Below are 12416 nucleotides of genomic sequence, written 5' to 3' on the forward strand. Positions count from 1 at the left end.
ATGTCTTTCGTTTCAGCAGCATTCTGTTTTGCGATGGCTGCAAGCTGCGGTTTTGTGTCCGGTCATAAAAAATGAATCAGGCACTGAAAACAATGTAAGTCAATGGTGACTGATCCAGTTTTGAAGGAGCCTAAAAAAACGGGCCCGTCACCCATTGACTTTCAATGTATTTAGTGACAGATCCATTTTTTTCTGTTTGATTTAATGGAACGGATGCATCCTGACGGATCAGTTTCATTCCGGCATTGAGGTCCTCTGCCAGACCTCAATACCGGAATTAACAATGTCAGTGTGAGGGTTGTGTAAGGGATCGCTCTCTCTCAGGGGTCGGCAAAGACAGACTTCTCATCAAACAGGGCGTTTTCAAGATCAAACAGTGCTTTATTTGTCACACAGCACATCACATTTCCAAGTTTGGCATCACTCGGCACCATGAAGTCGCAGCTTCACCTCACAACTAACCTCTAAGACGCAGTTCACACTATGGTATTCAGCTTCGGTCCGACAGCCTCCTAGGTGTCGACCAGTGCAGCCCACCATTCCTCGTGGTGGAAGCAGCGAAATACCTTGGGGGGATATGGTCCAGTAGTCCTCCTGACTCTGACCGTGCGACACCTCTCTTCTCCAGGCGTCGCTGGGTCCCCCCAAACTCAGGCTTCCTCAGTCTTGTGACCCCCAGAGTTCCTGGCTGGGGCCACACAGACCCTGTCCAGGTCTGTTCTCTGGGGCCTAACTCCTCCTCTCACACACTGAGGATTACTTTATCTCCAAGTGATTATCACACCTGGTCTCACCTTGGTGATCGTGGGGAAAACACAGCAAATCATACCATACATCTCCTCTAATAGCTAGGAGGCCTGTCACTGCCTCACAGTAGCCTAAGGCTACTTTCACACTTGCGTTCAGAGCGGATCCGTCTGGTGTCTGCCCAGACGGATCCGCTCATATAATGCAGACGGTGGATCCGTTCAGAGCGGATCCATCTGCATTATAGTTTAGAAAAAATTCTAAGTGTGAAAGTTGCTCAGACGGATCCGTCCAGACTTTACATTGAAAGTCAATGGGGGACGGATCCATTTGAAATTGAGCCATATTGTGTCAACTTCAAACGGATCCGTCCCCATTGACTTCCATTGTAAGTCTGGACGGATCCGTTTGCCTCCGCACGGCCAGGCGGACACCCGAACGCTGCAGAGAGCCTTCAAACGGAACTCACAAGCGGAGCCTCGAACGCTAGTGTGAAAGTAGCCTAAGATGTATATTATTATAAATTTGTACACTGTATTATTTTTTAATGAGAAATTGTATTGAAAATACAAAAATGTTACTTTTTTTATTAGAAAATACATTTTTAGATCCAATAACAATCGATGACGGTCACAGTTACATATTTCTATTTACCATTTTCTGGATTTTCAGCTGTTTTCATTCCTCCAGAGCTTTCAAGAAAAAAAAAGGAGTAAAGATTAATTAGAAGAGAAAATGAAAACATTAAAGGGACACTTCAATCAACATGTTTTTATATGGGAATATTCTGTGTAATCTTTTAATATAATTAACAGGTAAGTTATTTTTGGGAAATACGTTTTTGAAGCTATACGCAGTGCTTTCCAGTGAGTATCTTTCTAGGCCTATCAAGAGGACGATACTGTCATCATCCCAATTCTACATCTACTATGATAATAAGGATTGCCCTGAGGATAACATCTTCCCCTCACTGCAGTAGTAAGCTGACAATGGATTACTTCTCTATACAAAAGGTTTTATGAATTATGCTGACTGTTAAAGGGCTTCTGTCACCCCACAAAAGTCATTTTTTTTTTTTTGGATAGTTACATTACTTATAGCGCGATATAGGAGAATATAATCTTGTCACTTACTTTGATGCGGCTGTTTCTTTAGAAAACAAAGTTTTATAATATGTAAATCCGGTCTCTACCAGCAAGTAGGGCGTCTACTTGCTGGTAGCCGCAGCAGAAAAGCGCCCCCTCGCCGTGTTGATTGACAGGGCCAGCCGTGATCTCCTCCTCCGGCCGGCCCTGTCAGTATTTCAAAAATCGCGCGCCTCTGTTCATTCGGCCGGCCGGAGGAGGAGATCCCGGCTGGCCCTGTCAATCAACACGGCGAGGGGGCGGTTTTCTGCTGCGGCTACCAGCAAGTAGACACCCTACTTGCTGGTAGAGACTGGATTTACATATTATAAAACTTTGTTTTCTAAAGAAACGGCCGCATCAAAGTAAGTGACAAGATTATATTCTCCTATATCGCGCTATAAGTAATGTAACTATCCCCAAAAAAAAAAAAGACTTTTGTGGGGTGACAGAAGCCCTTTAAGGCTGTATTATACATGCCAATTTTTTCATAGATGATCGCTAACGAACATTTGTAGTATCGCTCGTTAGCAATCATCTTGCAGAGTAATACTGCCGCTGATTACCCGATGAATGAGCAACCGCATGCTTAAAAATCATCGTTTGTTGGCAGCAGATCATGCTATCTAATAGCGATCTGCCACTGGCAAACCACTAGACAGTATGAGGGCAAGCAATGGCAGGGTGATCGCTCCTCCCGATGTGGAAGAGATTGCTGCATGTAAGAGCCGAGAGGGAAAGTATTCCCCCCAACAATCACTTGCTCAATCGGTCTGTCTAATACAGGCTAGTGTTGATCGTGAATATTTTAATTGCAGATTTTTATTGTGAATATTGGCACTTCGAGAATTTGCCAATATCTAGAATATAGTGCTATATCTTCGTAATCACGAATATTCTGGATTTTTTTTCATCAGTACCCATGATCCCTCACTGCTTTTTGCTTGTGGGCCAATGAGAAGGCCGCAATATCTTTGACTTTAGGAGTAGTGTTGATCGCAAATTTTCGTATTGCAAATTTTTATCGCAAATTTTCCGATTGGCGGTTTTCGCAATCAAGAAAATAATGACTGGAGGCCAGAATTCTCGAATTTGCAAATATGTGTGATGAATATTCGCCCAAATATTCGTGAAATATCATGGATTTAAATATTGCCCCTGCCGCTCATCACTGATACAGGCTTTACAGAGGAACAATTTTGTGTAATTTTCTATGATATAATACTCCCAAAATAAAAAAGTTCAAACAGTAAATATTTATAAAACAATGTTTCCTATGAATACTGAATTTAAAAAAGACCTCTTTCTGATGGAAGTGTCCTGTTATGGACTCCAATTTCTCAGGATACAAAATCGGTATATTCTCATGCTATCCAATAAAAAACCTTTTCCATATGACTTACGATATTTTTTTTTAACATGACAGCCTATCGGCATCGGGTGACTAATAGAGATGAGCCCTAAAAAATTAGATTCTGCTGCTTGGCCAATTTGACCAAAAATATTCGCTTTGTGATGAATTACGCCATCACAAAGCACATTTCTTTGTAAGTAGTGGGTGCAATGATTGTGCCACCCCCTCCCCCGGTCATTGTGCCCCTCAGATGCCACATTCATAGCTGATCGCAGCATATGACAGTAATATCACAGTATTAAAAAAATAAAATAAAATAAATCATACTTACCTCCTCCATTTAATTGCGCAGAGCCGGCCGCTGCCATCTTAATTGAAGATCTGGTGTGAAATTTTGCGCGTTCCATGATGACGTCACCATGGCGGCCGGGGTGGTGACATCATACGTCACCGAGCACGAGATTTGGTGCCAGATCTCCAATCAAGATGGCGGCGACCGGCTCTTTGCACTCAAACGGATGAGGTGAGTGTGATTTTTTTGTTTTTTTTACCCCATTTCATGTAAAATCGCTTCTTTACCACGAAGCATGAGGAAATACGCCTTTGCGGCGAATCAAATTTTTTCCTGAAATTCGGATCAACTTCCACTTCATTGAGTTCAATTTGCTTGACACTGGTGACTATTGGATGACATCTGTCGCAGGTATACTTTTTTGTTTTTAACAAGGGACTTTATGTCGTCTCATTCCACTATTCTTGAAATATCTCAAGCCAGGAACAAAGTTAAGGAAGTAGACACCTCTACATCAAAAACACCACTTGTCCACCCACACAGGGGTCTTTATCGAGTGCTCTTGAATAAGACCCCTAAGGCTCCTTTCACATCACCATTTCTCCTTTCCGTTCTCCGGCTCCGTTGAGGAGCAGGAGAACGAAAAGGACGGATTCTGAAGATAACTGAGACCTAACTGAGCGTAACAGATCCTAAAGACCCCATAGGCTATAATGGGGTCCGTTCGGTGTCCACTCAAAATATGATTTTTCTTCTGTTCAGTTAGGTCTCAGTTATCTGCAGAATCTGTCTTTTCCGTTCTCCTGCTCTTCAACGGAGCCGGAGAAGGGAAAGGAGAGACGGTGATGTGAAAGGAGCCTAAGTTAGTCACTACAAAAAGTTGCCAACTTTGAATTTTAAGAAATAGTTTAGTACTATTGATATTCTATACAAAGGATAAAGCAGCAGTAGATAGCGATTACGTAGACAAGGATGGCGGTACTTACACATTTTTCTTTTTACAAATGACACCTAAAAAATATGAGCAGAATAAATTTTTAGGATACATGAAGCTCAGCTCTGACTTTGGCAATGAAAGCAAATATATTCTGAGAACTTGAAGCACAGATAATATTTTACTGTCTCAGAGACCTGTGTTCATTAACTGGCAAATCTACAGTAAATCTAAACATTTTCTTCTGTGTTGTTTTCCTTCCAGAGCTGAATTACAAGCAGATAAGACAATGGAGGTTGGAATGGGGATCTGCTGTGGACTATTTCATATTTTTCATGTACGCAAATACATTATAATAATTTATGTTCATACTCATATTTAACCCTTACCTGAAACACTGTCAGAATGCTATTAAGCACATCAAACGCATGAGAGTCTTCATGCAATTTTCCATCAAATCATTACATTTTGGAAAAAATGCATTAAAGTGGTTATCCGAGAATAAATATTCATGACCTATCCTCATGATAGTCCATCGATATAAGATCGGCGGGGTTCTAAAACACTGGAACCCGCCAATCAGCTGTTAGAAGAGGCCATGAGTAGAGTTGAGCGAACACCTGGATGTTCGGGTTCGAGAAGTTCGGCCGAACATCCCGGAAATGTTCGGGTTCGGGATCCGAACCCGATCCGAACTTCGTCCCGAACCCGAACCCCATTGAAGTCAATGGGGACCCGAACTTTTCGGCACTAAAAAGGCTGTAAAACAGCCCAGGAAAGAGCTAGAGGGCTGCAAAAGGCAGCAACATGTAGGTAAATCCCCTGCAAACAAATGTGGATAGGGAAATGAATTAAAATAAAAATTAAATAAATAAAAATTAACCAAAATCAATTGGAGAGAGGTTCCATAGCAGAGAATCTGGCTTCCCGTCACCCACCACTGGAACAGTCCATTCTCAGATATTTAGGCCCCGGCACCCAGGCAGAGGAGAGAGGTCCCGTAACAGAGAATCTGTCTTCATGTCAGCAGAGAATTAGTCTGCATGTCATAGCAGAGAATGAGGCTTCACGTCAGCCACCACTGCAACAGTCCATTGGCATATATTTAGGCCCAGCACCCAGGCAGAGGAGGGAGGTCCCGTAACAGAGAATCTGTCTTCATGTCAGCAGAGAATTAGTCTGCATGTCATAGCAGAGAATGAGGCTTCACGTCAGCCACCACTGCAACAGTCCATTGGCATATATTTAGGCCCAGCACCCAGGCAGAGGAGGGAGGTCCCGTAACAGAGAATCTGTCTTCATGTCAGCAGAGAATTAGTCTGCATGTCATAGCAGAGAATGAGGCTTCACGTCAGCCACCACTGCAACAGTCCATTGGCATATATTTAGGCCCAGCACCCAGGCAGAGGAGGGAGGTCCCGTAACAGAGAATCTGTCTTCATGTCAGCAGAGAATTAGTCTGCATGTCATAGCAGAGAATGAGGCTTCACGTCAGCCACCACTGCAACAGTCCATTGGCATATATTTAGGCCCAGCACACACACAGGCAGAGGAGAGAGGTCCCGTAACAGAGAATCTGGCTTCATGTCAGCAGAGAATCAGTCTGCATGTCATAGCAGAGAATGAGGCTTCACGTCAGCCACCACTGCAACAGTCCATTGGCATATATTTAGGCCCAGCACACACACAGGCAGAGGAGAGAGGTCCCGTAACAGAGAATCTGGCTTCATGTCAGCAGAGAATCAGTCTGCATGTCATAGCAGAGAATCAGGCTTCACGTCACCCACCACTGCAACAGTCCATTGTCATAAATTTAGGCCCAGCACTAGTGTTGAGCGGTATGTCCCATATTCGAATTCGCGAAATTTTGTGAATATTCGAAAGAATATTCGTAAAATATTTGCGATTATTCAAATTCGTTATTATTTCGCATATGCGATAATTCGAATTTTCGCATCGCATAATACATATGCTATGCAAAATTCACATGTGCGCTAATGAAATCGCCTTACGAAGATTCGCAACTCAATTCAATCACTAATGTATGAATGCAATGCCCTTTGCCTCTGTTCTGGGACAAGTGTAGATATTCGCATGTGCGCTAATAAAATCGCCTTACGAAGATTCGCACCTCAATCACTTTCTAGGGAATGTGAGACTTTTGGGAATCAATCGAGATACAGTGGGGGGTGATGACAGTAGTTGACAGAGTACAGATCAATGTAATCTGTAAGGTGGAAAGTAAAATAAAAAATACGAATATTCGTAAATCGAATTTTACGAAGTTCTACGTATTCGCGAATATGGTGCTATACTATATGAATGCACAGGCCTTTGCCTCTCTGTTCTGGGGACAAGTGTAGATATTTGCATTTGCGTTAATAAAATCGCCTTACGAAGATTCGCAGCTCAATTCAATCACTAATGTATGAATGCAAAGCCCTTTGCCTCTGTTCTGGGACAAGTGTAGATATTCGCATGTGCGCTAATAAAATCGCCTTACGAAGATTCGCAACTCAATTCACTAATGTATGAATGCAAAGCCCTTTGCCTCTGTTCTGGGACGTGCCGATATTCGCATGTGCGCTAATAAAATCGCCTTACGAAGATTCGCGCCTCAATCACTTTCTAGGCAATGTGAGTAAGATCTGAGCTGTTGGACCTTTGGGAAACAATCAATTATATGTGTACTGTAATTTTGTGGGGGGGGGGGGAAAAAACAAAAAACGAATATTCGTTTTTACGAATATATAGCACTATATTCGAAATATTTGCGAAATCGCGAAGTTGCGATATTCGCGAAAAAAATTTGCTTTTCGAATATTCGCGCTCAACACTACCCAGCACCCAGGCAGAGGAGAGAGGTCCCGTAACAGAGAATCTGGCTTCATGTCAGCAGAGAATCAGTCTGCATGTCATAGCAGAGAATGAGGCTTCACGTCAGCCACCACTGCAACAGTCCATTGGCATATATTTAGGCCAAGCACCCAGGCAGAGGAGGGAGGTCCCGTAACAGAGAATCTGTCTTCATGTCAGCAGAGAATTAGTCTGCATGTCATAGCAGAGAATGAGGCTTCACGTCAGCCACCACTGCAACAGTCCATTGGCATATATTTAGGCCCAGCACACACACAGGCAGAGGAGAGAGGTCCCGTAACAGAGAATCTGGCTTCATGTCAGCAGAGAATTAGTCTGCATGTCATAGCAGAGAATGAGGCTTCACGTCAGCCACCACTGCAACAGTCCATTGGCATATATTTAGGCCCAGCACACACACAGGCAGAGGAGAGAGGTCCCGTAACAGAGAATCTGGCTTCATGTCAGCAGAGAATCAGTCTGCATGTCATAGCAGAGAATGAGGCTTCACGTCAGCCACCACTGCAACAGTCCATTGGCATATATTTATGCCCAGCACACACACAGGCAGAGGAGAGAGGTCCCGTAACAGACAATCTGGCTTCATGACAGCAGAGAATCAGTCTGCATGTCATAGCAGAGAATCAGGCTTCACGTCAGCCACCACTGCAACAGTCCATTGGCATATATTTAGGCCTAGCACACAGGCAGAGCAGAGAGGTCCCGTAACAGACAATCTGGCTTCATGACAGCAGAGAATCAGTCTGCATGTCATAGCAGAGAATCAGGCTTCACGTCAGCCACCACTGCAACAGTCCATTGTCATAAATTTAGGCCCAGCACCCAGGCAGAGGAGAGAGGTCCCGTAACAGAGAATCTGGCTTCATGTCAGCAGAGAATCAGTCTTCATATCATAGCAGAGAATCAGGCTTCACGTCACCCACCACTGTAAGAGTCAATTTTCATAAATTTAGGCCCAGAACCCAGGCAGAGGAGAAAGGTCCCGTAACAGACAATCTGGCTTCATGTCAGCAGAGAATCAGTCTTCATATCATAGCAGAGAATCAGGCTTCACGTCACCCACCACTGTAAGAGTCAATTTTCATAAATTTAGGCCCAGAACCCAGGCAGAGGAGAAAGGTCCCGTAACAGACAATCTGGCTTCATGTCAGCAGAGAATCAGTCTTCATATCATAGCAGAGAATCAGGCTTCACGTCACCCACCACTGCAACAGTCCATTGGCATATATTTAGGCCTAGCACACAGGCAGAGCAGAGAGGTCCCGTAACAGACAATCTGGCTTCATGACAGCAGAGAATCAGTCTGCATGTCATAGCAGAGAATCAGGCTTCACGTCAGCCACCACTGCAACAGTCCATTGTCATAAATTTAGGCCTAGCACCCAGGCAGAGGAGAGAGGTCCCGTAACAGAGGATCTGGCTTCATGTCAGCAGAGAATCAGTCTGCATGTCATAGCAGAGAATGAGGCTTCACGTCTGCCACCACTGCAACAGTCCATTGTCATAAATTTAGGCCCAGCACCCAGGCAGAGGAGAGAGGTCCCGTAAAAGAGGATCTGGCTTCATGTCAGCAGAGAATCAGTCTGCATGTCATAGCAGAGAATGAGGCTTCACGTCAGCCACCACTGCAACAGTCCATTGTCATAAATTTAGGCCCAGCACCCAGGCAGAGGAGAGAGGTCCCGTAACAGACAATCTGGCTTCATGTCAGCAGAGAATTAGTCTGCATGTCATAGCAGAGAATGAGGCTTCACGTCAGCCACCACTGCAACAGTCCATTGGCATATATTTAGGCCTAGCACACAGGCAGAGGAGAGAGGTCCCGTAACAGACAATCTGGCTTCATGTCAGCAGAGAATCAGTCTGCATGTCATAGCAGAGAATGAGGCTTCACGTCACCCACCACTGCAACAGTCCATTGGCATATATTTAGGCCTAGCACACAGGCAGAGCAGAGAGGTCCCGTAACAGACAATCTGGCTTCATGTCAGCAGAGAATTAGTCTGCATGTCATAGCAGAGAATGAGGCTTCACGTCACCCACCACTGCAACAGTCCATTGGCATATATTTAGGCCTAGCACACAGGCAGAGCAGAGAGGTCCCGTAACAGACAATCTGGCTTCATGACAGCAGAGAATCAGTCTGCATGTCATAGCAGAGAATGAGGCTTCACGTCAGCCACCACTGCAACAGTCCATTGTCATAAATTTAGGCCCAGCACCCAGGCAGAGGAGAGAGGTCCCGTAACAGACAATCTGGCTTCATGTCAGCAGAGAATTAGTCTGCATGTCATAGCAGAGAATCAGGCTTCATGTCAGCCACCACTGCAACAGTCCATTGGCATATATTTAGGCCTAGCACACAGGCAGAGGAGAGGTTCATTCAACTTTGGGTAGCATCGCAATATAATGGTAAAATAAAAATAGGATTGAATGAGGAAGTGCCCTGGAGTCCAATAATATATGGTTATGGGGAGGTAGTTAATGTCTAATCTGGACAAGGGACGGACAGGTCCTGTGGGATCCATGCCTGGTTCATTTTTATGAACGTCAGCTTGTCCACATTGGCTGTAGACAGGCGGCTGCGTTTGTCTGTAATGACGCCCCCTGCCGTGCTGAATACACGTTCAGACAAAACGCTGGCTGCCGGGCAGGCCAGCACCTCCAAGGCATAAAAGGCTAGCTCTGGCCACGTGGACAATTTAGAGACCCAGAAGTTGAATGGGGCCGAACCATCAGTCAGTACGTGGAGGGGTGTGCACACGTACTGTTCCACCATGTTAGTGAAATGTTGCCTCCTGCTAACACGTTGCGTATCAGGTGGTGGTGCAGTTAGCTGTGGCGTGTTGACAAAAGTTTTCCACATCTCTGCCATGCTAACCCTGCCCTCAGAGGAGCTGGCCGTGACACAGCTGCCTTGGCGACCTCTTGCTCCTCCTCTGCCTTGGCCTTGGGCTTCCACTTGTTCCCCTGTGACATTTGGGAATGCTCTCAGTAGCGCGTCTACCAACGTGCGCTTGTACTCGCGCATCTTCCTATCACGCTCCAGTGCAGGAAGTAAGGTGGGCACATTGTCTTTGTAGCGTGGATCCAGCAGGGTGGCAACCCAGTAGTCCGCACAGGTTAAAATGTGGGCAACTCTGCTGTCGTTGCGCAGGCACTGCAGCATGTAGTCGCTCATGTGTGCCAGGCTGCCCAGGGATAAGGACAAGCTGTCCTCTGTGGGAGGCGTATCGTCATCGTCCTGCCTTTCCCCCCAGCCACGCACCAGTGATGGACCCGAGCTGCGTTGGGTGCCACCCCGCTGTGACCATGCTTCATCCTCATCCTCCTCCACCTCCTCCTCATCCTCGTCCTCCTCGTCCTCCAGTAGTGGGCCCTGGCTGGCCACATTTGTACCTGGCCTCTGCTGTTGCCAAAAACCTCCCTCTGAGTCACTTCGAAGAGACTGGCCTGAAAGTGCTAAAAATGACCCCTCTTCCTCCTCCTCCTCCTCCTCCTCCTCCTGGGCCACCTCCTCTTCCATCATCGCCCTAAGTGTTTTCTCAAGGAGACATAGAAGTGGTATTGTAACGCTGATAACGGTGTCATCGCCACTGGCCATGTTGGTGGAGTACTCGAAACAGCGCAACAGGGCACACAGGTCTCGCATGGAGGCCCAGTCATTGGTGGTGAAGTGGTGCTGTTCTGTAGTGCGACTGACCCGTGCGTGCTGCAGCTGAAACTCCACTATGGCCTGCTGCTGCTCGCACAGTCTGTCCAGCATGTGCAAGGTGGAGTTCCACCTGGTGGTTCACGTCGCATATGAGGCGGTGAGCGGGAAGGCCGAAGTTACGCTGTAGCGCAGACAGGCGAGCAGCAGCAGGATGTGAACGCCGGAAGCGCGAACAGACGGCCCGCACTTTATGCAGCAGCTCTGACATGTCGGGGTAGTTGTGAATGAACTTCTGCACCACCAAATTCAGCACATGCGCCAAGCAAGGGATGTGCGTCAAATTGGCTAGTCCCAGAGCTGCAACGAGATTTCGCCCATTATCACACACCACCAGGCCGGGCTTGAGGCTCACCGGCAGCAACCACTCGTCGGTCTGTTGTTCTATACCCCGCCACAACTCCTGTGCGGTGTGGGGCCTGTCCCCCAAACATATGAGTTTCAGAATGGCCTGCTGACGTTTACCCCGGGCTGTGCTGAAGTTGGTGGTGAAGGTGTGTGGCTGACTGGATGAGCAGGTGGAAGAAGAGGAGGAGGAAGCCGAGAAGGAGGAGGTGGCAACAGGAGGCAAAGAATGTTGCCCTGCGATCCTTGGCGGCGGAAGGACGTGCGCCAAACAGCTCTCCGCCTGGGGCCCAGCTGCCACTACATTTACCCAGTGTGCAGTTAGGGAGATATAGCGTCCCTGGCCGTGCTTACTGGTCCACGTATCTGTGGTTAGGTGGACCTTGCCACAGATGGCGTTGCGCAGTGCACACTTGATTTTATCGGATACTTGGTTGTGCAGGGAAGGCACGGCTCTCTTGGAGAAGTAGTGCCGGCTGGGAACAACATACTGTGGGACAGCAAGCGACATGAGCTGTTTGAAGCTGTCTGTGTCCACCAGCCTAAATGACAGCATTTCATAGGCCAGTAGTTTAGAAATGCTGGCATTCAGGGCCAGGGATCGAGGGTGGCTAGGTGGGAATTTACGCTTTCTATCAAATGTTTGTGAGATGGAGAGCTGAACGCTGGCGTGTGACATGGTTGAGACGCTTGGTGACGGAGGTGGTGGTGGTGGTGTTGGTGGTACATCCCCTGTTTGCTGGGCGGCAGGTGCCAACGTTCCTCCAGAGGCGGAGGAAGAGGCCGAGGCGGCAGCAGCAGAATAGGCCGAGGCGGCAGCAGCAGAAGAGGTAGCAGGGGGAGCCTGAGTGACTTCCTTGGTTTTAAGGTGTTTACTCCACTGCAGTTCATGCTTTGCATGCAGGTGCCTGGTCATGCAGGTTGTGCTCAGGTTCAGAACGTTAATGCCTCGCTTCAGGCTCTGATGGCACAGCGTGCAAACCACTCGGGTCTTGTCGTCAGCACATTGTTTGAAGAAGTGCCATGCCAGG

The 12416-nt window shown here is 46.8% G+C and overlaps 1 protein-coding gene across 2 annotated transcripts in view; it reads right to left on the bottom strand.

Annotated features, from left to right (window-relative positions):
- Positions 1 to 12416, bottom strand: part of LOC122929230 — a 231062-nt gene that overhangs the window by 61538 nt on the left and 157108 nt on the right. For both annotated transcript variants that reach the window (XM_044282739.1, XM_044282738.1), the window contains exons 6-7: positions 4504 to 4528; positions 1402 to 1439 (exon numbers count right to left, since the gene is read on the bottom strand). In XM_044282739.1, the coding sequence (XP_044138674.1) occupies positions 1402 to 1439; positions 4504 to 4528 (63 nt within the window). The remainder of the gene's footprint in view (positions 1 to 1401; positions 1440 to 4503; positions 4529 to 12416) is intronic.

Source organism: Bufo gargarizans, chromosome 2 (genome assembly GCF_014858855.1).
Source record: "Bufo gargarizans isolate SCDJY-AF-19 chromosome 2, ASM1485885v1, whole genome shotgun sequence".
NCBI lineage: Eukaryota > Metazoa > Chordata > Amphibia > Anura > Bufonidae > Bufo > Bufo gargarizans.